The sequence below is a fragment of the Aureobasidium pullulans genome (assembly GCF_000721785.1).
Source record: "Aureobasidium pullulans EXF-150 unplaced genomic scaffold scaffold_20, whole genome shotgun sequence".
NCBI classification, from domain to species: domain Eukaryota; kingdom Fungi; phylum Ascomycota; class Dothideomycetes; order Dothideales; family Saccotheciaceae; genus Aureobasidium; species Aureobasidium pullulans.
The window spans coordinates 101,927-124,613 of NW_021941040.1; the positions used below are offsets into that span (position 1 = coordinate 101,927).

At 51.4% G+C, this 22,687-nt stretch overlaps 7 protein-coding genes across 7 annotated transcripts; 4 read left to right on the top strand and 3 right to left on the bottom strand.

Moving 5' to 3' along the window:
* Positions 1–438: 438 nt before the first annotated feature.
* M438DRAFT_255640 (uncharacterized protein) lies at positions 439–1,329 on the bottom strand (the record flags this gene model as incomplete). Its single annotated transcript, XM_029899714.1, has 1 exon — positions 439–1,329. A coding segment is annotated over one exon (891 nt), but the record flags the coding sequence as incomplete, so codon positions are not given.
* Positions 1,330–4,571: 3,242 nt separating this feature from the next.
* M438DRAFT_280120 (barren) lies at positions 4,572–7,044 on the bottom strand (the record flags this gene model as incomplete). The annotated part of the gene is made up of 2 exons (XM_029901142.1): positions 4,572–4,838; positions 4,897–7,044. The coding sequence occupies 2 exons, from the start codon at positions 7,042–7,044 to the stop codon at positions 4,572–4,574; spliced, it is 2,415 nt and encodes an 804-aa protein (XP_029757312.1).
* Positions 7,045–7,485: 441 nt separating this feature from the next.
* M438DRAFT_358158 (uncharacterized protein) lies at positions 7,486–10,703 on the top strand (the record flags this gene model as incomplete). The annotated part of the gene is made up of 2 exons (XM_029907244.1): positions 7,486–7,713; positions 7,767–10,703. The coding sequence occupies 2 exons, from the start codon at positions 7,486–7,488 to the stop codon at positions 10,701–10,703; spliced, it is 3,165 nt and encodes a 1,054-aa protein (XP_029757313.1).
* Positions 10,704–14,100: 3,397 nt separating this feature from the next.
* Positions 14,101–14,304, top strand: M438DRAFT_253216 (uncharacterized protein; the record flags this gene model as incomplete). Its single annotated transcript, XM_029899673.1, has 1 exon — positions 14,101–14,304. A coding segment is annotated over one exon (204 nt), but the record flags the coding sequence as incomplete, so codon positions are not given.
* A 1,315-nt stretch (positions 14,305–15,619) lies between these two features.
* M438DRAFT_368023 (uncharacterized protein) lies at positions 15,620–16,097 on the top strand (the record flags this gene model as incomplete). The annotated part of the gene is made up of 2 exons (XM_029908012.1): positions 15,620–15,674; positions 15,731–16,097. Coding segments are annotated over exons 1-2 (369 nt in total), but the record flags the coding sequence as incomplete, so codon positions are not given.
* Positions 16,098–18,111: 2,014 nt separating this feature from the next.
* Positions 18,112–19,970, top strand: M438DRAFT_348219 (uncharacterized protein). Its single transcript, XM_029906090.1, has 2 exons — positions 18,112–18,224; positions 18,284–19,970. Exon 2 carries the CDS (start codon positions 18,356–18,358, stop codon positions 19,505–19,507), a length of 1,152 nt encoding a protein of 383 aa, XP_029757316.1. The 5' UTR covers positions 18,112–18,224; positions 18,284–18,355; the 3' UTR covers positions 19,508–19,970.
* On the bottom strand, positions 19,821–22,649 carry M438DRAFT_348221 (uncharacterized protein). Its single transcript, XM_029906091.1, has 3 exons — positions 22,547–22,649; positions 22,424–22,495; positions 19,821–22,370 (listed from the first exon to the last, which is right to left on the bottom strand). Exons 1-3 carry the CDS (start codon positions 22,581–22,583, stop codon positions 19,945–19,947), a joined length of 2,535 nt encoding a protein of 844 aa, XP_029757317.1. The 5' UTR covers positions 22,584–22,649; the 3' UTR covers positions 19,821–19,944.
* Positions 22,650–22,687: the final 38 nt, after the last annotated feature.

Here is a 22,687-nt window from a genome sequence, read left to right on the forward strand (position 1 = left end):
AGAAAAATTGAACAAAAGAAAGAAAATATGCACACTGTGTCGTAGCGTTTATCGTGCATGCGGTGATTTCCCATCGTCAAAGCTCGATAACCTTGAAGCGCCATCGTCGCTGGATGTGTCGATAGCTGCAGATGTTACCTGCACTTCCGTACCGACTTTGTCTGATCCGACACCCAGATGGTGGCCAGTGATGATGGGGTCCAAGCTGCCTGTAGGCGAATGTCCCGTCCTTTCCGTAAAGCTCTTTTTGTATCTGTGTTTGTTCTCCGGCCGACCGCGTTGTTCTTCATCGATGGTGTCCAGTGCGTAGACTTGGCCGGCGCTGACGGTGACGGTACGGGTTTGGAGGATGGAGCCACCATTCGGGTCGATGCTTGAGGGGTCTTCGTTACTGCTCTTTGCGTTGTTGAAGCGGACGCGGCGATTTGAGTTGCCGCCGCCGTTGATCAGGGTCTTGCGGGTGAGTGTGTAAAGGAGGGTGTCGACCCAACCGCAGCTGGCCAGGAGAGCGCCTGCCACGCATTGATAGGCATCGGGGAGGTTCTTTTCGTGGTGTGCCATGCTCCACATGCGACCTGCTGACAGAGGAAGTGTCAGGACGATGTATGCCAATGGATATAGCACCATCAGCTTTGCTGCTCTGTCCACCTTGGCGTAACTGGTAGATTGGACTCTGACGGAAGGTACCACGGCGGCAACGGCGGCTCTCAGTCGGATTAAAACAAAGACGTAGATGATGATGGTTCCGAATTGGACAATGAATATCCAGAGGTAATGTAAAGCCAGACGATCTGTTTGATATTGCTCGCCGGCCCAGCACCATGCACCAGCACGCACAAAGTATCTGTCTTTGTATTGAATCGGACCAATGATGCTCAATACCAAGGCGAAAGACCACACCGAGACCACAGATATAGTGAAACCAACGTGCCCGATGCGACGCCCCTTGACAGCGGTGTAGAAAGTGTGGAAGGCGATGGCCATGACGAAGAAGCCGGATGTCAAATCGCCAATGTTGAGTAGGAAGCCTTGCGCGAAGCAGGCTGATGAGGGAGCAAAGATGCCGTTTTTCTTGATCCAGTGGAATGAGAAGAGGAAAGAGGCGGCTTGTATGAAGTCGGCAATCAAGAGATTCATACACAGAACAACGTATTGATTGTAGCCGACAAATGTCCTGTAATGCCTTCTCCATGTAGAAAAGCGATAGACAATGAACGTCAGAAGACCAAGAGTCGTAACGACGGAAAGCAACCCCATCAGACCCGGTGCCATGAGGCCTTTCTTCAATACTGGCCCGAGAGGCGACAAGCTGTATGGCGAAGGGTAGTGCCCTGACGACGGGTCGACGTTTATTTCTTTGACCATACTGCCGACTCCTGGAAGTGTCGTTGTTGGAATGGGATGAGAAACGAACAACCCAGTGGTTGAAAAAGACGGCACACGATCGAGATGAGGTACGTCAGAGGGTGCTGGAGGCCTTGCGGTACTGTCTGGTACCTGCGAGAGATCTCAGCCAGGGTAGCAATTGAAGTGGTCTCCCAGACGCATGGAAAGAAAAAACCAGGGCGGCAGATGGGATGGGGTAGAATGTACTGGCCATCTCTTCTAGTAGTCTATGTGCCGCTCTAGCACGTCGACGTCCTGAACGAAGGATTTAGCCATCGTATTGGCCTTTGTGCACACACCTGGAACAGCAACCTTGAATGGATCAACCTCGATCTGCAACCCCGTCGACTCAGCAGGGGTGCTCGAGCCAACAGTGCGAGTAAGGCTTAAGGTTAGTACCTTGCCGAAGCAGCTACCACCACTCTTGCGACCTGCATATGCCCCGTTCGGCTGTCAGCAAATTTCATCAACCACAGACAAGTCCCGCCGAAGCTTCAGCTCTGACATCGGCTTCTGCCCAATGGCAGTCTGGTGGGATGAGAATTGCAAGAAGCGAATTGCTCCTGTGACCAGAGTTGCGACACAAAGGGGCTAGATGGCACTATAATGCTGTAGCTATTATGTATTAAGCCACTCCAGCGGAAGCATGGGGAAGAGAGGGGTAACTCTGGCGAGCCAATATCCGCCAAACGCTTGTTATACAGACCCCGGTCTTGGTCTCGAGGTTGACATGCTTCCGTCAGAGAATGGTAGAAGGCTACGGCGACGAAGAATCACTGAGCGGCAATGCAACCAGGTGTGCATGATGCGATTCATTGCCGTGTATATGTGGCTTCGTTTGCCTCCGAGGCGTTCGCACAATATTGGACAGGACGCGATTGAGAGGCAGAGATCTGCAGGTCATGAGTAGCGATCACAATCATCAAACATGGTTGGAAGAGGCGTGTTTCGAAGGGCTGCGGCACATCAAGCCGGCGTGCCTGATGGCCGTGTCGCGACTGTCGCTTCATTTGACAGACAGGTGACTCGGCCGAGTTTGGTCTGTGTGAATTGAGTGAAGAGCAAACGAGAAAAGGTCTTTATTTTCATCGTAAGAGTCTGAGCCTTCCGACTCCCGGAAGGAGCGATGCGGGACGAAGTTGGAGGCGTCTGCAGGTTACGTGCGTACACCAATCAATATGCGCGTTCTTTCCATTATTCATCTCCGTTGACGCGGCAGATGGTGGTGCAGGGCCTCCAAAGGAAAGAAAGCATCCTCTCCGGAAATACCGAGCTTTGGGGATGCTGGTCAGAGCTCCCAGCCATTTCCAAGTCAGAGGCTCAACCATCAACAATAAGATCATCGTCAAACTTCTGTCACGACGTCGCATCACACGGGACCTACAACCCATCTCAATGGCGATCAAAGATAAATCCTACTCGCCGAGCACAGGTTGAGACTGGCGTCAATAATGATGCACCATAATTTCAAGCAGCCTTCCTCCTGTCGTTCGTTCCTCGAGTCGTGACAGCTTCTATATGGCTCGTGCGGTAATAACTTGACTACTCATCCAAACATAGTCGTTCCTTCGAGAATCTTGCCCTGCTGTAGCATGCTGACCTCTTGTGGATTTCCCGTTTTGAGACCTCAACAACGATGATCCTAAAGTCGTGGAGATTCGACCAGAGCAACAAAGACGCACATCTCTGTTGAAGACTAGGCATTCATTCGCACATCTACCACCTTCTGCCTGTTGAAGGCATAATGTCTCTATGATCAGACCAACTCAGCAGGTTATGAGGTAATTTCTGGCCCAAGATGTCTTATGTGCTATCACGATGGAAAATCAAGCCTAGAATGCAGCAATCGATTCCTGTCCTACCAACCTTTACGATTCAGTTCTGGATGGTACTCGTGTCTCGAAGCCGATCTCAAACCCGTGTAGACACCGTCTAAACAGCTTGTTTGGATGACTCTAGGTACTCGTGCTTGCTATAGTCCCGATTAGAAATACTACAAGTTCAAAAATGGTAATGCTACGAGTAGCTCTATTCGTCTACAGCTGCTAGAGAGAACGAACACGATGAAAAGGGAAAAACAAAGGCTTCTTGTAACAACACTTTGTTCTATCAATAAGAAACAATAACTTTTGTTTGCATAGAAGCGCGGAGAGGTCCGCTGAAAATTCCGTTAGGGATAATAAACTTAGTATAGTATGCATGTGCCCCGTCGGACTCGAGGTACCATCGCTTGCATTTCCAGATAGCAACAAAAAAGAATGAATTGCTCGTATACACCTGCTGTTTGCTAGATGACTTGGCTCATATATAAACGCATCGAACCCTCCCCACTCATTCTAGGAGCAGAAAAACCACCCCGGCGAAACACAACTTTCATCGTCAACCAAAAAGCCCACCAGTCAAGAAAAAAAAAAAAAAAACTCCATCAACAAATTCCATCCAGCGACGACCCAAGGACTCCTCCCATAATCCCACCTTCGTCACGCAAACCCCTCCACCACCCAACCCAACCCTCCCACCCACTCGAAAAAACAAATGTGCAAATACACTACAACATATTTCACAACCTGCCACCACAAACACCCCCATCCAATCCTCTGCCCCACCGCTCTCCGCCTCAAAACCCGCTGTATCGATTGGAACTCCACCACCAAAAAAAGAATGCGTAAGTGTTACTAGGAGCGGAATCACCTATACTCCTGCGCTTGTGGGTGATTGTGAGAATTGTGTTTTTGCTGCTGGGTTGTTGAGGGAGGATGGTGGTGGGTGGAAAGAGGCAGGGGGGATGACGGTGCGACGGGGGTTGACGTGGAGGTTTCCGGAGATGGGGAGTTAAAAGTGACGGAGAGGGGAGTGAAGAGGTGTTTGGAGGGTGCTGTTTTGCATGCTTGATGTATCGAAGTATCTGGTTCAGTCAGTTGCCGAGGGAGATATCCCATTGGCTTTGTTGTTTTTCAGACCTGTTCTTCAGAGTTGGCGAGAGCGAATACTTCCGGGAAACTCGATTGGGGAGCCTTCTTTGGATCAGGTGGAATCGAGGATAGGGTGTTTACAAGAAACAAGCAATATTGAGCAGCAGTTGATCGAGGAGAATAAAACATCATCGTTTATACACACCGACCATCCATCTTCACCAAGCCATACCTATGAACCAAAACGATCCCAACCCATCCAAAAGACACATCCTAAACATTATCTGCGGCATTGAAACTGACATCTTTCCTGCATATCAACTCTTCAAAGCCTTCTTGGTTTTCAATGACCAGACCCTTTTCGTTGGCCAAGTGCAATAAACAAATGAACCCGAAACTCGTGCTGATATCTGATAATTGTTGTTGGGGATAGACGTGCCGCAGGTTGTTCATCACATCTGTGAATTTGAAGGTGCCTTCTTCGGTTATATCGACGGTTGGTGGTGGTGGTGCTTTGGAAGGAGTTTGTGTAGGTTCAATCTGTGAGGTGTATGTCAGAAGGGGTTGATCTTGTGGATGAGAGAGGACGGGATCTTACTTCAAATCCAATGCCTCGCCACATTTCTTCCTTCAGTCGTCGTACATCGACCTTCTTCGCCACACGTGCGTATTGTACATATTCTGGTCGCATGCGTCTACTTTGCGTGATGAGATTCGATCCAAAGGCGGTTTCTTGGCTGCTCGGGGGTAGATCGTTAGGTACCCCTGACTGTGCAGCATCGAAGGCATCAGCAGCTGGCAACATCTCTTGCGCATCCGCAAAATCGTCATCGTCATCCGCAGCGCCTGGTGCTGCACCCAAGCCATCGTCTTGGAAAAAGTTGGCGTCGTAATCTCCTCGAGCACCTTCTTCATCGATGGGTTGAGGTTCAGCCAGACCTTGGTTATTTGCCCAATATGCCTCATCTACGTCGCCGTGTTGGAACTGTTCAACACCGCCACGCGTCTGTTGCGTTGACTTTCGTGAACCCATGCGAGCCTTGGGCTTGAGGAAAAGTCGTAGCAGATCGCGTGAGCTAAAGTGCTTGTCATCGGGTAGCAAATTGCGCGTCTTGCTCTTCCAGTCCTTCTTGGGCAGACTGATAGTCGCGTTCGAGGGAGCTGGTATGTAGAGGAGGTCGGCTAGTTGTTGGTTCATTGGACTCATGAAGTCGATCTCGAAAGGCTCCTTTTCCTTCTTCTTCGTCGTGGCAGGTGTCGCTTTCGCTGCATCCTTGATCTTCTTGATTTTCCAATGTTCCGGACCGGCCCAGTTTTTTTGCAGTGCTTGATCAAAGTAGCTCAGAATGTTCTCGTGTTCGTCACCGCGATGCGCCAGAGTGACACCGAACTGGTTGCCGTTTGAGTCGAACCCACCCACCTCGCCGCCTTCTGCATCAACACCAACGCCAGCATCAACGTCGGCGCCTGCATCGTGAGGTCGAAGTTGTGGCTCGACATGTGCCTCCTTAGCCCAGGCTTCACCACCCTCACCGAAACCAGCATCGATGGGAATGTCAAAGCCGCCGAATGCACCGTCATCGTCGTCGAAGCCAACAGCATCATCGTCGCCCAGAACAATTCCAGAACGAGCGTCATCATGGTCCTCCTCTTCCTTCTGCGTGCGCCAATCTTCAGGGGCCTTCAAGAAGGGCAAATCCATCGAGGCGCTGCCACCACCAAGTTCAAAAGTCTTGAGCGAGGGGCAGATATCCTGAGAGTCGAGTTTGGAGAGATCGGGGAAGAAACGAGCAGCCAGTCCAGATATGTCGATGGGTGCCGGCGGAGCGGCCTTGATTTCCTCATCGTCGAGCTTCTCCTCCTCCCCCTCAACCATGCTGTCTCGTCGAGATTCATCATCATCCTGTGCATCGTCGCTGCTGTCAAAGACGATCCTTCCAGTGTTGTCTATGGAGAGATGGTTCAGCAATAAGCCTTTTGCGCCGCCCTCATCGAAGTCAGCGGATGCCTTTTTGAACAGTGGGTCGACAGAAAATTCGAGTTCCATCTTCTTGAGCTGCAGTTGAGCGAAAGACGTTGCCAGTGTGGCCTCTGAGCGGTGTGACTTTTTCTTCGTCTTTTTCTTGGTGCCGTCTTCGCCCTCCTCATCTTCACCATCCTCGTTCTCCTCATCATCTGCATCTCCTCGCTTTTTCTTGTTTCCACTGTCGGCAAGACCGCTCAATAGTTTTCCAGTCTCTGTTGCGACACTGTCGACTCTGCTAGTGTAAATCTTGACACAGCCGTCCAGAGTACAAGAAGCTTTCTGGAAGTTGACGCCATCGCCCTCTCTTAACAGGGACATGTCGTGAAAGTAGTCGATCAGAGCAAAGTTCCAAGAATTTGTTGCATTAATCTTGTTATCGGTGGCCATTTTCATCCATTCTTCAAAGTTGGCCAGGATAGGAACACGCTTCATAGGCGTGACGGCACTTCCTCCGACATGGAAAGCCTCTTCCTGAGATGCATTTCCGCTGGGAGTTTGAGGGCCATCTGCGAGTTCTGGGCCTAGCGACTTTCGTTTGCGGGCGGGAGATGCGGCAGCCTTGAGCGAGTTCATGTGCATTTCGTGGAAGGCCTGGCGCGATTGTAGGCGCTTTGCTTTTTCTTCGCGATCATCGTTGAGCGGTATCTTAATTCCAGCTTTGTGAGGAGTCGCTGTGACGGGAGCATTGGCGGCGGCACCGCTTGGGCGCACTCGGGGCATGTTGATGGTGTCGAGGTCACCAGGGGTCCGTTGTGTAGGTAGAGCCGAATGGCGAGCGCCGATGGTTGCGACAGGGTATGCGTGCTTCGTCACCAGAGAAGAGCGCCTTTGTCGGTGCAAACAAACAACAAACTGTGGGGGTCGAGGCTCAAGCAGGCTGCCACAAGTTGCATCTCGAAAGTCGAAAGTGTGGCGCCACAGCAGCCCTATCGATACTCAGCCACATTACGGCCGATAGCCTCGTCATTGGCTGTCCCGTCCTTGGTCATGTCCTTGTCCTTGATCGAGTCGCAATCGCAGCCCACAGCACATTTCCCTAGAGACCAGCTTTTGTTATCTTGATGCCTATTCGTTTGCCCTTTCCAACCATGCTGTCCTGACCTCGACACATATCCTTCCTCCGACTCGCGACTCTCCACTCTGGCATGCGACACGCTCGCAATGACCTCGCTTCACAATCTCTACCCAAAGCACCGGGCCCATGCCTCGTCGCGCATTCATAGACGGCGATATTCACCTCAGTCCTTCGTCTACACCGTCCTGTTGTTCTCCCTGCTCGGCCTCGCAGGCTACGTCTATCGCTCCGACACATCGATCCAACGCCATGCCCATCCATACACGACTTTGAACAAGAGACAGCTCGGCGCATTCGCTTCCAGCGATGAAGAGGTGCATATTCTGATGCCTCAAACCAACGTCTATCTTACTGACCTGCATCACAGTGCCGACTCGTCCACCAAGCCACCGACCAGTGCCGCTACATCACAAAACACTGCCCCGATGAAGACCCAGGCTTCTACTCGTATCTTTCCCTCTTCTACTGCCGAATGCCGCACGCCAAACCCGTCGCTTTCCTCATTCTCGTCTCATGGCTTGGTCTTTTGTTCAGCACTATCGGCATAGCTGCCAGCGACTTCTTCTGCATCAACCTGAGCACAATCGCTACTATTCTTGGAATGAGTGAGAGCATGGCTGGCGTCACCTTTCTGGCTTTCGGAAACGGCAGTCCAGATGTCTTCTCTACCTTTGCCGCCTTCAGTACAAACAGCAGTAGTCTGGCCATTGGAGAGTTGTTCGGTGCTGCTGGCTTCATCACTGCTGTCGTTGCTGGTTCCATGGCTCTTGTTAGACCTTTCAAAGTTGCCAAAAAGGCCTTCATCCGTGATGTTGGTTTCTTCACCGTTGCCGCCGCTTTCAGTTTGTCTTTCTTGTGGGACGGAAGACTACACCTCTGGGAGTGCATCACAATGGTCCTCTTCTACATCTTTTACGTGGCTTTTGTTGTCGTCTGGCACTGGTGGATGGGTGTCAGAAGACGCAGACGTGAGAGAATTGCTGCTGCTAGAGGCCATTTCATCGTCCCTGGAAGCGAAGAAGTCGATGCCGAGGAGTCCTATCATGACATCGAAGATGAAGAGTCCAACACAAGGCCTTCGTTCTCCCGCGGCCCTTCAGTCGATGACTTTTCTGCTCTTGAGAGAGGCGACACACCTCACATCGTCGAGCCATACGAGGACGAGGATGACGACGAAGCTAGAGACCGATGGTTAGGTGAGCTGAAGAGCAATATGCGCTTGACTAGACCTGGCCCTGGATCTCGTCGCAATACTCTGACGCCCATTCGACCCAGTTTGGTAGGTGCTCTTGAGTTTCAAGCAGTCCTCAAGTCTTTGCAAAAAACCAGACAACATCAAACGATTCCCATGCACACCAGGCGCTACTCTGACGATCCAACATACACTACTGTTCAGCAACAAGAGCAGCTATCTGGAGATTCCGACCCAGCTGCTCGACCTCCTTTCCATGCGACGACCGAAGGGAATTCTCCAACCCTTGAACGGCCTGCTCTTGACGTCTTCAAAAACACATCTGGCCGTACACGTGCCGTCTCTGCGAACGATGCTGCGCATTTGCGCATCGATCCTCGTTTCGTGCAAAAGCACACCCCTAACATGATGGACATCGTCGAAGACGAAGACAATAAACTTCAACCACCTTCAGCTCGGCCAGCATCCTTCCGCAGTATGCCATCTGATCGTTCTCGTCGACCTCACACTCCTGAAGTCACCGTCTCTGATTTTGATGATTATGTCACGAGCTCGCGACAAGACCCTGAGATTGACGCTTCTGAGTACCAACGTAACCGTTCTACAAGCTTGATCAGTGCACCAGCTCCAGACATGTTGGAAGATGCGGCAGTATCTCCAACTCCTCGATCTCGCTTGAGCAGCCCTAGCCATTCACCTCGTACATTCGGGAAAGACCTTTACAATCTCAAGATACCGGCAAGCAGTCAGATCTCACCGAATGCATCAGCGCCGTCTTCTCCTTTCCCAGCATATTATGAGCCGGCTTCCGCTAGCAGCTCTAGACCTCCTAGTCTATACCTCCCTCCCGCAAGCGTTTCTGTTGCTTCATATCCCCCAACGCACATTGATGACGAGGAAGATGAGAGACCTCTCCGCTGGTGGCCCTACAAGATCCTTCCACCTCCTCTTGTGTTGTTGTATAGGCTCTTGCCCACGATTGAGCATTGGCGAAACAAGAACTGGTGGGAGAGATTGCTCGCTGTAGTGGCAGCTCCAAGCATGTTCTTGTTGATTGTCACTCTGCCCGTTGTAGAGTCGGATCGGGAGGAGATTGAAGAGGAAATCGGCATTCTTGACAACACAGGTCCTCAGGCTCCTAGCATTCACCCCCTGGACACTGAAAGTCCTCTATCTGAGTCACACGTTTCGGACTACATGCATGCCTCTGCTGCGCCAGGTGGTGGAAGTGCTGCAGTAGCAACCCATATTGAGCGAGACTTTCTGGCCGTTCCTGGAGAACATGACCCTCTCTTGTCCGCGGCTGTGAACACAGCTCTCCCATCGCCCCATCCATCAAGCGCCAAAATTCAACCTCAGTACTGGAACAGATGGCTGACGATCGTTCAGTTATTCCTGGCGCCTTTGTTGATCGTTGTCGTCATCTACACTCAATACCTCGACGATGAGACCGACGGCATACGAACGCTCATTCGACCAATGCTGATATCCTTACTTGCATCGGTTGTCCTTCTCATCCCTCTGCTCTTGACTACGACACCAACTCACAGACCAAAGCCATACAATACCATCCTTTCCATGGCTGGCTTTGTCGTCTCGATAGCGTGGATCTCTACTATCGCTTCACAGGTCGTCGCTGTCTTGAAGGCACTTGCAGTCATCATGAACATGTCGCACGCAATCATGGGTCTTACCATCTTTGCTGTTGGCAATTCACTGGGTGACCTTGTCGCAGACATCACAGTGGCAAGACTAGGCTATCCTATCATGGCATTGAGTGCATGTCTTGGTGGTCCCATGCTGAATATCCTACTCGGTATTGGTCTTTCCGGCTCATGGATCTTGATCCGTGGAGCGGAGCACAGACATGAAAAGCACCCGGGGAAACCGATCAAGTTCCGCACGTACGAGATCGAGGTCGGACAGACACTGATCGTCAGCGGTGTCACGTTGCTCATAACCTTGATTGGACTTCTCATCGCCGTGCCCATGAACAAGTGGATTCTTAGCCGAAAGATTGGATGGATCCTCATTGGTGTGTGGTGTGTCAGTACCACCGTCAATGTCGTTCTTGAAGTCCTCGGAGTTGGAGAAGCAGGAGGCGAAGAATAAATACCTTTGCTCTCCGCAACTTGTTCCAGGTAAGCATGAAGCCTGGGATGTCGACAGTTATCTCTTTCACACCAGCAAGCATATTTCTTCTTTTCTTTTGGATTTTCGCATATCGAGATGTTATCATTACCTTCTCTTCTCTGTTCATTCTTTTTCGAATTCGGTGGCGTTTGGAGAGAGCGCCGCGACTTTCACGTACATAGATGAATGATACCCACAACCATTTGAGGATGCCGCACAATTCAGGCACATGACGTACGAGAAGATGTGCACACCAATCTACGTTGCTCTTATTTTGTGACTGATCACTGCCGGCTTTCAAGGTCTCTTGCTAGGGCCAAGAAGCAGGTCGCCGCTTGAGGGTGGTACATCTCGTTGGGTATCTATGCTCGAGTCGACTGTCTGTGTAACAAAAGCGGATGAGTTGACAGTCGTTTCGAAAACTCGATCGGAGTAAACTCCCACTCACGTTGCCTCGTCTGTGACTCATCGTCTTGGTTCATGTCAAGATGGTTATTCTGAGTGGCGCCGTTGCGGCTTGGGCATGGCTGCATGCAGTTGGGCATCAATGTGACCAAAAATGCGGACGTGGCGGCGGTACAGAACTTCGAACCCGGTTTCATGCTACCCTTTTACAAGAACCTTTTGCTATTGAGGATGGAACAATTGCCCAAGAGAACTTGTCGGCGGTTAGGTTGGGCTCTGAAGGAAGAAATGGAGAGAACTTAATAGCAACGCTTGCGCCCTGAGATGAAGGGAGAAATCGCTGTCCACGTTTCAGTAATGCCCCATTGAGTGTGACAACAGGCTGCAGAAGCATCGTCAAGACCTCCATTACCTCCTTTTCCCAAACGCTTTCTCATCTTCAATGTTTCCACACAGATTCACGCATAGCAAAGTTCGTAGACCACCTATTCGAAAGAGACCTTGATCTCACTACGACTATTCGAGAAGAGCACATCCATCGACAGGGTGTAGCAGCAGGTTGGAGGGGCAACCGGGTACGTCTCCACGAAACAAAACGTCCCAGTCACACGCTTCCTTCTCCTTGTACAAGGGGTAGGGGTTGGTAGACGAACAGGAAGCTGTCCTTTATCTTGATCTCATTCCATTTTTCAAGCGTGTTTGGATGATGGCTGATTTTACTCGAGCGTGAGCAGAAGCAGCAGCAGAAGCAGCCATTTTGACCAGCGTTTCCGATATCTTCCATTGGATAAATAGAGTAGGGCGGCGCGACCAAGGCTTCGGCGGAGCGATCGACCTTTCCATCCGGCGCGCCTGCTGCTTTTTTGCAAACGCTGCTCGCTGCAAGGCAATTTCTAGACGTCGCTTTTGACGTGGACGACGCTAAGTGGACGGAGATCCAACACAGGCTGGACCAAGAGGACTTTTCTACCAGACCTCAGCGAGTGGACTATTCATCCCACCTTGCATATTCAGTGCCGTCACAGTGCGCCCTCACCGCCAACACTTTCAGAAACTACCTGTTCACGAACCAAACTTTTTTACTGTATCGCATCTTGATACATTCCAGGATTCCTATCGCCAGGGTCAAAGACGGAAAAACCAGCGACTTTCAGGTATTCCAAGCGTGCAAACAGAGGGGTTTGCAGATATTCGCGTTGCTGCCCAATTGGAGAGCGACCCCCTGGCTCACTGCGGTTGCATCGCCTTGATTGTTTAGCACTTGACGAGGGTCGACTTTGCGACGCAGCTCCATCCCCAAGTCTGACGAGGGGCACCCGGCCGGCGCGAAGCTTCGCACGATTAGACTTTTGGACAAGTAAACACAGGATTATATCTGGGCGTAGACGGGCGGAACAGCACAAACACTTCCCTCTCATCGTCGTGGTACATGTCGTGAGTCTCTGTGGATTGCTTTTCCTTGATTACTGTCGCGCTAACCGGGCCTTGCAGGAGAGGCAGAGGCAACTTTGCGACCTATTCGTCGACGGGCTCTCACCCGATCCCTCACCACCTCTACGACGACGGCGACGCACACTATTCGCATTCCGACCTCGATCACAACGATCACAGCAGCCTCTACAGCACCTCGGCCAGCTCAGAGAGCGACATCGGTCCAAACGACTCGGCTTCTATACCCGCCGCGAGAGCTTCCAGCCACGCTAGATACCAGTCGCACCCTCATCATCATCCACATCCTCAACCTCCTTATCCCCCGTCGCACGATCCTCCGCATATCCGCAAAGAAGCCTCCTTACGCAAGTCACGACCGCGTCGTCCACCCGAGCACCATCATCCTCCTCATCCTCAGCCAAGCCGACACGCCGCCTACCCAGAAGCTGTTTCGACTCCGAGCGATCCCTCGGAGCTTTCGGCCAGTCTGGCATCACACTACCCCTACCAAGGCTACTCGGCCCGTGCTAGTTACCACGAGCCGCAGTGGGACGAACAGCAATACCACGATCCGCACTATGCCCAACAGAACGCCCACCATACAGGCCCGCCTACCATGATGTCAGGCAATTCTTCTGGCTCGTACTTCTCCGCCGGTCCTGCCGCCATGACCCCTTACGAGTACGGGTATGGTACTCCAGGCTATTCCTATCCTGGGGCCAGTGCTGCCAATCCTTTTGTGACTGCCGCGCCGCCTCTCGCTCCCTCCCCTCAGCCAGGCCACTACTACGATCAATACGGCACTCACCAGATGCAGAGACCTGATATGGTGGCCAGGACCAGCATGTCTTACATGCCACCAGAGATGCAGTACGGGGGTTATCCTCCAGCTCCGTACCCAGCCATGCAAGCCATGATGCCCCGTGCGTATCATTATATGCATCATCCACATACACCGTCTCCTGTACCCGAGGATAAACCTACCAAGGCTGAGAAAAAGGAAGACCCACCTCCACCTGCCCCTGCTGCTCCACCGCCACCGACTGCTGAAGAAATCAAGAAGCTCGAGGAAGAGAAAGCCAGACTCCAGGCCGAAAGCCTGATCAACGCTCTCAAGGCTCTCCAAGCCGAAGACAAAGCGACAGCCGACGCCGCCAATGAGAAGAACAAGGTCGTGCAGGCAGAGTCTGACAAGATTGCTGCTCTGCTTGCAGACTTCGAGGCCAAACGTCTTGAGAGGGAGGAAGCCGCTGCCGCCAAAGCTGCTGCTGAGAAAGCCGCCGCTGAAGCTAAAGCTGCCCGTGAGAAGGAGCTTGCCGATGCAGCCACTGCTGCTCGCGAGACTGCCGAGAAGGAAGCTGCAACAGCGGCCGCTATCGCAAAGGCCGAGAATGAGAAGGCAATTGCAGAAGCAAAAGCAGCTCACGAGAAGTCGTTGGCAGAAGCAAAGGCTGCTGCTGATGCAGCCGAGGCTGCGAAGAAAGCCGCCGAAGCCGAACGGGACGCGAACAAGCCTGGACCGGACGCTGATAAAGCACCTATCAAGTTTATAGACGCTGTGGACAGGAACTTCACCCTACCCTGGCATCTGGCCAAGACTTGGAAAGGCATGGAAGCTTTGATCAAGCAAGCTTTTGTCAACATTGAGCACATCGGGCCTCATGTCGCCAACGGCCATTATCATCTGCTTGGACCGAACAACGAGATCATTCTACCGCAGGTCTGGGAGGTGGTGGTACAACCCGGGTGGGACATCAAAATGCAGCTTTGGCCACTGCCGGAGATCGAGAAGCCCATGCCAGGTGGATTTCCACCTGATCTTGAGCCAATCGTAGTTGGACCACAGAGGGTGCCTCCCCGTAATAAAGGCAATAAGGTCAGTGGTACTAAGAGCGCGGGCAAGCGTGCGTCCGTAGGACCCGCGCCGCCACCACCTCCTCCAGCACCAATTCCGCAAGCTTCCCCCCTCCCACCTCACATTCACATGCCCACCGTGTTTGCCGGTCATGATGATCCCAACGACCCCGTCGTCGAGTTCTTCACGGACGATGGCGGGAGCGGTGGCCGAGGTGGAGGCGGCGGTGGCCACAAGTTGAAGCCCTCTGCTAACTCAAAACCCAAGAAGCAGGGGGTACCAGCGTTTACCAAATGGATGCTCGGAGGTACACGACCGCGCCCAAAAGGGGCTGAAAAACTTGCTGCCGGTGGTGTCAAGGTTCGGCATGTCATTGTTCAGAAATGATGTGTTTGAAACTTGGTACATTGGCATCGCTGGAGAAGAGGGCTTTTACCTCCCATTGCGTTGGGAGTTTTTCCTCTTCTCCGACCTCTCTTATGACTGTTGTTTGCTTCTCCATGGTTGAACACTTCTCGAAGATGTTCACCTCTTCTGTTTGATGTTCGTTGATGAAAGCGTTCGCGTTATGTTTGTCCATTTTCTTACGACTCTGCTTTTGATTTCTTCCTTACGAGATGATGCTTCTTATGGTGTGATGGTTTGATGACTAGTGTTTAGTGGATTTACATTGTTGTTTGTTTGTTTACAGCGAAAGAGAAAGAAGAGATATAAAGATACCCTTTGCATCATCTATCATGGAAGAGAAAGATCTCTGGCGTTGGATGGCAATGAAGGGTTGCAACTCCAGAAAAAGGTGGATTTGGTGGGAAGGGGCGATGGTGGGTTGCAGTAAGAGTGGTGTTTCCTAAATTTCACAAAAAAGATCTTTCACGCTTCGTTCACACATCATTTGTTCCTGCCTGCAATTCTGTCCTGGTCGTTCCCTCTGCGCTTTCTCGTCCTGTTTGTCTTTGGCTTCCCACACTGCGCACCCCTCTTCTTTGCATCTCGTGACTTTCAACATTGCATCACATTCGCCAACAACCAGTCCACCGTGCGCACGTCGAAACACTTCTGTTCGGCTTGAACCTAGTGCTGGCGAACAACAGCTCCTTCACTTCATCACTCTTTCGACATCCATCGCACCCGCGCACGCTCTGACCGTAAAGCATTCGCGCCCCACTCTTTGCTTCAACACATAGTTCTTCCTTCACTCCAACAACGCGTCAACAGACGCAGTGAGCAGACGCACTCTCACATCTGCAGCGTTGTCCATGGTGAGTCTCGCGCCCGGGTGCTTCGTTTGCTTTCTTCTGACACTGCGTTCAAGCAGGCGCCTTCTCGATCCACCTTCACCACAACTGCTAGCTTCAACATGTCGCTTCCCACCAACGACAACGGAGCCCAGCACATACCTACCTCAACAGATACCAACATGACATCTTCAGCTTCTGACAGCAATGGCGCTGGCCAGAGCGAGCGATACGAACCCACATTCGTCTGTCTGCCACCTGAGCTCAAGAGGATGATCGTGCACAGTTCGGACGATAGCTCTCTACCCAACTTGCGCCTCACATGCAAGGAGCTCAATGAGATCGCCAGCAAGCCTTTTGGGGAGAGATGTCTTGCTGAACGTCGCTTCATGTTTACAAAGTACAGCATGCAGGGGCTCTTGGAGCTTACCGCCCATCCTATCTTTGGTGAATAGTGTCCACTCTAATCACACCATGGCCAAACTCATGCTGACTACCCCTCAGGTCCCTGCGTTCGCAAGATTTTCTTCAATACCCACCGTATTACCGACGCTGACTACTGGCTCGAGACGGTCGGAAAGTTGTTGCCTGAAGAAGACCGCCAGGCCACCTGTAAGGTTGTTCAAGCTGCTGCTCAAGATATGAAGAATCTTTTCAAAAGCAAGAATGGTAAGGCGTTCAAGATGTTGACCCAAGCCTCCTTGAATCTCAAGAAATACGGCCAGCAAGTGACGCTTGGCGTCTTCGACGATGTCGTTCACAGAGACTCCGAAGACGAGATGCTTCGTAAGGCTTATGGCTTTGACGAATGCTGGGGAAATGTTTGGCCCCCAGACATTTTCATGCCCGGAATGTGGGAGCCTATTGACGACCTCGCCCTGGGTATCATTGCCAAAGTGCTCAAGTCGGGCAACATCCCTCTTCCGCCTCTGGAGATGGATCTTGCAAAAGCTCCGCGTTCTGGCTCTGGCAACCTTGGAAAGTTACTGACTGACACTGTCATGAAACACGGCAAACTACACCGCCATGTTGACGTCTTCATGGATGTAGCATCCGACTGGACTTTCCGCTTTTGGCGTCCTTATAGCAACAGAGATCATCTTGCTTTCCATGTCTGTGGCACTTTGGAGGAGATTTGTGAAGAGGACGAGATTGATTCTGATTTCGTACCCGATGTCTACAAGGTGGAAGGACATGAGCTTCGTTACGATTACGGCTCTGGAAACTGCTCTTCCTACTCTCCATGCGAGTTCGGTGACTTCAACAAGGCTATCAGATCCGAAGAGCTGTATGAGATCGCCATGGCATCATTCGCCACTGAAGCACATTTCATTGCTTACGGTATTTGCAGTACTGGTGGTGAGAAGCTGCAAAAGCTCACAATGGTCGACGCTCACCTGTTTGGCCCTGGTTCGCACGGCTTCGTCGACGAGAATGGCAGTGCCTGGCCCTATCTGAGCGTGTTCAAAGATCTGCTCAGAGATAACTGCCCAAACCTGCGCAGCCTGGTCTTCGAACGCGTGTACTACCATGTCGAGGGCAAACCAATGGGACGCAGTGTCATCACTGAGCAGCGTCGCAAGTGGAAGGGCAAGGATGGTGTGCTTTCCGGTCTTGCATGTCTGATCGCTGAGATGACCACACTTGACGAGGAACAGCAACAGAGATGGTTCAAACATGAGATCGACGCTGATGGAAACGATCTGGTTGCCACAGTTGAGGACGAGTAGGCAATGCAACAACAAAGAGTATGGGGCGAAAGACATGGTATAGAACTTCAGAAAGCAGAGTCAGAAGCGAGCAGAAAGAAGTGGACATGTACTTTTAGATCAGGAGGAGCTCTTTTCCAAAAATACACAAGTCAATTTCCACCTTGTTGCATTAATCATGCATATCCGAGGTGCTTCTACTGGACATGATGTCCTGGTTCAAATGATCCTGTCTTTTGTGAGTCAAAGAGCCAACCCCTCTCGAAGCAGGGAGTCATTTTTCCGATAAGACTTGTTGACATCTGATGCAAAAATGTCCTTCACCTTTATCCTCCACTTCTTCCCCCCAGAATCAACACACATCATCAGGAGTAAAGTAATATAAGGTCCCAGCGCGGTCAATGTCAAGAACCGATGTTTTTCGCGAATCTTGGCTTTTCTGATCTTGCGTGGAAACTCACGCTTATCGAGATATCTCTTATAGTCTTCTAACGTTTTGATGTCCTCGATGGTCGTTATTGGCGATAATACAGCTTGCAGGTGCTGAAAGCTTTCCAGCGGGGAATTACTTGACGGATTGGTTTGACAGGAGTCAAAGGATCATTTCCGTAGAAATGACTACAGCCAAGGAGGAAGGATTGAGGTGAGGTTGCGATTGGCAGTCACGAGTCAAGTGGAGGTGGCTTGGGCTTTGAGGCTTTGAAGAACGAAGGAACAGCTTGTGCCACTTTCATCTCCAACGAAGCTCCTCGGAAGGATTCAGCACTGCCCCTCATGCAATCAATTGATGTTGGCCTGATACGTGAATAGCATTTACTGACAGGTAGGGTGAAGGGAATATATAAGAGCAATGCTCCTGCCTCAGGTAGGTGCCCTCACTTACACCATCGCACTTACCACACGAAGCTCTGTAATCACAAACAGCCCTCAACAAAGGCCATCAAACTCAATTGACATCGCCATCGCCAATACAAAAGCATAACACAACCTTCCACCATGGGTTCTCGACTCATCGAATCATTGCAGCACGCAGCAGGCAGGAATCAAGAGCTGCTTGCCATCCTCTCACAGACCGACAGTGCACCTGCTGCGCTCAAGCAAAACTCGATCTACATCACAGGTCTAGAGAACGATATCACCAACACCGACCGGGAGATCAAGCGACTCCACCGTATCACCGAAGACGAACGCAAAGACCACATCAAATATGAAGAAAGCACCTTCACTCGCTACATGTACAAGCTGCGCGGAAAAAGAGGAGAAGCCAAATTCGCCGCCAAAGCCGGCAAGGAAGAGCAGGAATTCGTGGAAGCATGGCAGAAGGAGCGTGAAACACAAGAGACACACAGCGAGCTCACGAGAGCTTTGACAAATGCCCGACAAGATCAACAACGCCTGCAAAGCGAGAGCGCTCGATATGAGCAAGCTCAGAGGGAACTCGATATGCTGTACTCGTCCATCTTCAATGGCCCGACGCCTGAGATCGCCGGTGAAGACCAGTTGGAGTCGAGTCTGCAGAATAACAAGCAATGGGCCGATTCCGCCACCGAACACCAAAACCTACAACGCAGAGCAGCCGAAGCATTACACGCGACAATCCAATGCCTCGAACATGCCGCACGAGACATGAACGACGCACTGGACATGTCTCGCTGGGACATGTGGGGAGGCGGCACTTTCACAGACATGATGGAAAGAGACGCCCTCTCAAAAGCACAAGTAGGCGTAACAGAAGCCCTCCGCCGCATGGACGAAGCCCGCCGCTGCCAACCCGCCATCCCTCCCCTCCAAGACATCAACATCGACAACGGCCACATGATCAGCGACGTCCTCTTCGACAACATCTTCTCCGACATGGCCCAACACGATCGCATCAAGAACTCCGATATGCAATTGCACAAAGCCCTTCAACAGTGTAAAGAGTTGCTCGAAAAGCAGAAACGCACTTATCAGGACGCTGCAGCTCAGTGCGGGCAGGCGAATGAAGCGACAAATAACTCTCGCCTCGAATTACAGCGGATCAGAGCGGAAGCATTCGAGAGGTTTGCTGGTCAAGGTGCACCGTCTTCATTTCAAGCGTCGTCGGAAATGATGCCACCGCCATCATTTCAAGCGTCGGCGGAAATGGTTGCTCCACCACCTTATTGATTTTCCCACCGACGGTTTCCACACGTATATGTTAAATCATCTATTGCCCACAAAAAGAGTAAAAAGAGTACAAAGGGTTGAATGAACAAGCGCAAGTTCCGCTCCACGTCTTTCCATCGAGTTTGCTCAAAAGGGGTTCGTCCAAATGATGTCCATTCTCGAGTTGCGTGTGGTGCTTTTGCTCAGTCCCAGAGGGTTTGAACCTCGCTGTACCTTGACCGAGAACTATGTCATCTCAAGTTAGTTTGTGCAATGCATATGCGTCACCTCTTTCGAGATGGCTCTTACACTAGAGAGTCTGGCAAGGGAAGGGGGTGGTTGCAAGGATTATATTTGGTAAAGAGCAAGAGGCTATGCTATGTAGCTGCTATACGTGCTTTTGGGCCATGTATGTTTATATACTCATTGACTCGTCGAAGTGCCGAATGCTTTCCATCTCACCTCTTCCTGCGTCTGAACCTCGTGCTTGCTTCTTCTTCGTCATCTTCATCTTCGGAAACTTCGTCAGGACTGGGTCTACGCTGAACTCTCTTTCTAGGCTGTGACACTTCATCCACCACACCTTTGGCGGTTCTCTTGCCCGGTTGCGTTCGTACTGAAGCACTGCTCTTGGCCTGTCTTGCTGCGTCTGCGATGTCTTGATCTCTAGCCGTGCCTGCGATTTCTTCTGGCATGATGGCTTCCGAACGAGAGGCTTCGGCGTCTTGACGGCGGGAGGTTGCGATACGACGACGGAAGCGTGATGCATTGTCTTCATCTTCAGACGACTTGTCATTGTCGCTGTCTGAAACAAGTGAGATGCTGTTGGTGTTGTTCTTTGGACGTTGTGATTGTGTGCCTTTGCCGGAGGTGGATGCAGGTGTAGCGGTGACTTGGACATCGACACTATCTTGAGTCTGCTGCGAGCGCTTTGCCTTCTTCTGGGTCTTTTTCGAGCGGATGGAAGACGATTCCAGGAAGTAATCGTCCTGTGCACCGTATGCTTTCGGTGCGACTTCTTCCAACGAAACAAATACACGAGCTCGGGTCTGTGTGTTTGCTGCATTGCCTTGTCTGCGGAACTTTTTGAAGTTCTTGCGACCATTCCAGCGATCGTCCCAGCGATCGTCGTGACCAGCTTCAGCATCATGTCTTGAACGTGGAGGAGGTTCGCGACGAATTTCCATCTCCTCGATTTGAGCCAGATTCTTCATGTCAGCGACTTCCATGCCTGCGAGCTGGTTGCGAAGCTTCTCTTCGTCTTCTAGACGTCTTTCTTCCTCTGCCTGTTGGCGTTCTGCAAGTATGGCTCGTACATCGACCTCCTTGTCTTTGCGCTTCTTGGCTTTCACGATGGCGGGTGCTGGTGTAGGTGCTTCTACAGGCGTTTCAGCTGGAGTTGTTGATGTCTCGAGTCCTTGCTCAATGCGACGTCTCTTCATCTTGGCAGCTCCCTGCAGCATATCGGTCATCATGTCTTGATGTGTTTCTTCATCTTCTGGTGGTGGTCTCTTTCTTGTTGAGCGCTGAGTGTGTTGACTCGGTACTGGATGGGAGCTTGCAGGGTGACTATCATCGTCCATGGCGTCTGGCGAAGGAATCTGACTTGCATCGTATGATGGAGGTTGTGATGGCGATGGCGATCGGTATTTCGGTAGAGCGTTGATATCAATCTCGTCGAAGCCTTTGAATTTTGTTTGCGTCAATGGTTTGCGTCCACGGCGCTTTGTTGTAGTCGGCTCCTGTTGAGAGACCTCAGGTGTCGCACTTTCAGGCGTCGCGGACGGAGCCTCTGTTGCAATTCTTCTTGATTGTCGGCGCACAGAAGGAGACTGTGAGCCTTGACGAACAGCTGACGATTGAGCTCGATTTTCCATGTTGGTATCCTCTGCAATGTGGCTGACTTCTGCGGGTCTCTTCAACTTGTCGGCGTCAGCATCAAGGATGGCTTCCAACAATTCGTTCTGCTCGATACTGCTCTGATCAAGAGCGGAGTCGACTCGATCGTAGAAGTTTGGCATGTAATCTTTGAAGCCACCTATACGAACCAAGATAATGCCACCCTTTGACTTTGGTTGTTGACTAAGCTTGAATCCTCTATCTGATTTCTTACCGGCGACTTCGCGGACGTAGCTCATCAGATCCTCAGCGTCTGGGTTTTGGCTATCCACTTCATGACACAAAGCCTTTCCACCACCGCCAGTGATAGTTGGCATGAGGTTTGCGTGCTGTCCAGGGTCGCTGAATATGAAGGTGTATTGCGAAAACATTTCCGAGCGTTTTGAGTTTGGGAGGAAATCGGGCGACTTGTTGGGACGAGGGTTTGGCTCATTCGCCGGCGGAGGAGAGTAAGGTTCTTCGCTGGGCCAGTTTGCTGCAAAGTCTTGCTCCAGAGCTTCAAGAGACATGGACTGAACCTCTTTGAGATATTCATCTGTGACGATGTAGCGAGCGTTGACAAGAGCTTGCAATGTGGTCGGGGTGTTGCGCTTCTTCGCGACCAGATGCGAGGTGAATTGGGCAATGTAATCGACGACACACTTGATGCCTAGAGGTTCGAGAAATTGACGTTGTTCGGTGAGTGGATCTTCAAGCTGGCGGGATGCGCGAGGCAGCGAGGGAAACGAGAAGACGATGGGCTGCCATTTGATATGGAACATTTGCTCGTAGTTTCCGAGCCTGATCTTGTTGTCGTTCCGGTCCAATGGCTGGCTTTCGCCTTTCTTGAGCTTTTCTCCGTGGACCCATGTTCCGACTTTGGAGTTGTCGGTCACGACAATTTTCGTCTTTGCATGAAGGTGTTTGCTCTCGCCAGCCTCTACTTGGGCGATGTCGACTGTCAGGTGCTTTCGTGATACTGATGAATTCTCGATATATCGCATGCCTTGATTGGAGTCAGTGACGGGACGGTACAGCGATCGATGGTCAGAAGCATACGCTGTCCGGGCTCGGGTTTCGAAGTACGGCCAACGACAAGCTTTGTGCCAGGTCGAAGCCATATCCGCTTGTCTGCAGAAAGTCAGTGTTCAGTTTGTCTGATGATGCTGGCGCCAACTTTACTCTCGAACAAGTCGCCCTCACACTCGAGAAACCACATTGTGTTTGCTTGCTTCGTCGCTTGAGCGCATCGAAGAAAGAACAAAAGGCTATATGCGCATCTGTGTCGCAGCTGCCGTGCGCTGAATCTCAGGATGACGCGAC

Excerpts from the sequence above, each read along its gene's own strand:
- M438DRAFT_348219 (XM_029906090.1), top strand. The coding sequence starts at position 18,356 with ATGGGTTCTCGACTCATCGAATCATTGCAGCACGCAGCAGGCAGGAAT.
- M438DRAFT_348221 (XM_029906091.1), bottom strand. The coding sequence starts at position 22,583 with ATGTGGTTTCTCGAGTGTGAGGGCGACTTGTTCGAGA. Across the intron at positions 22,496-22,546 it reads TGAGGGCGACTTGTTCGAGA|ACAAGCGGATATGGCTTCGA; the intron begins GTAAAGTTGGCG and ends GACTTTCTGCAG. Across the intron at positions 22,371-22,423 it reads GAAACCCGAGCCCGGACAGC|GCATGCGATATATCGAGAAT; the intron begins GTATGCTTCTGA and ends ACTCCAATCAAG.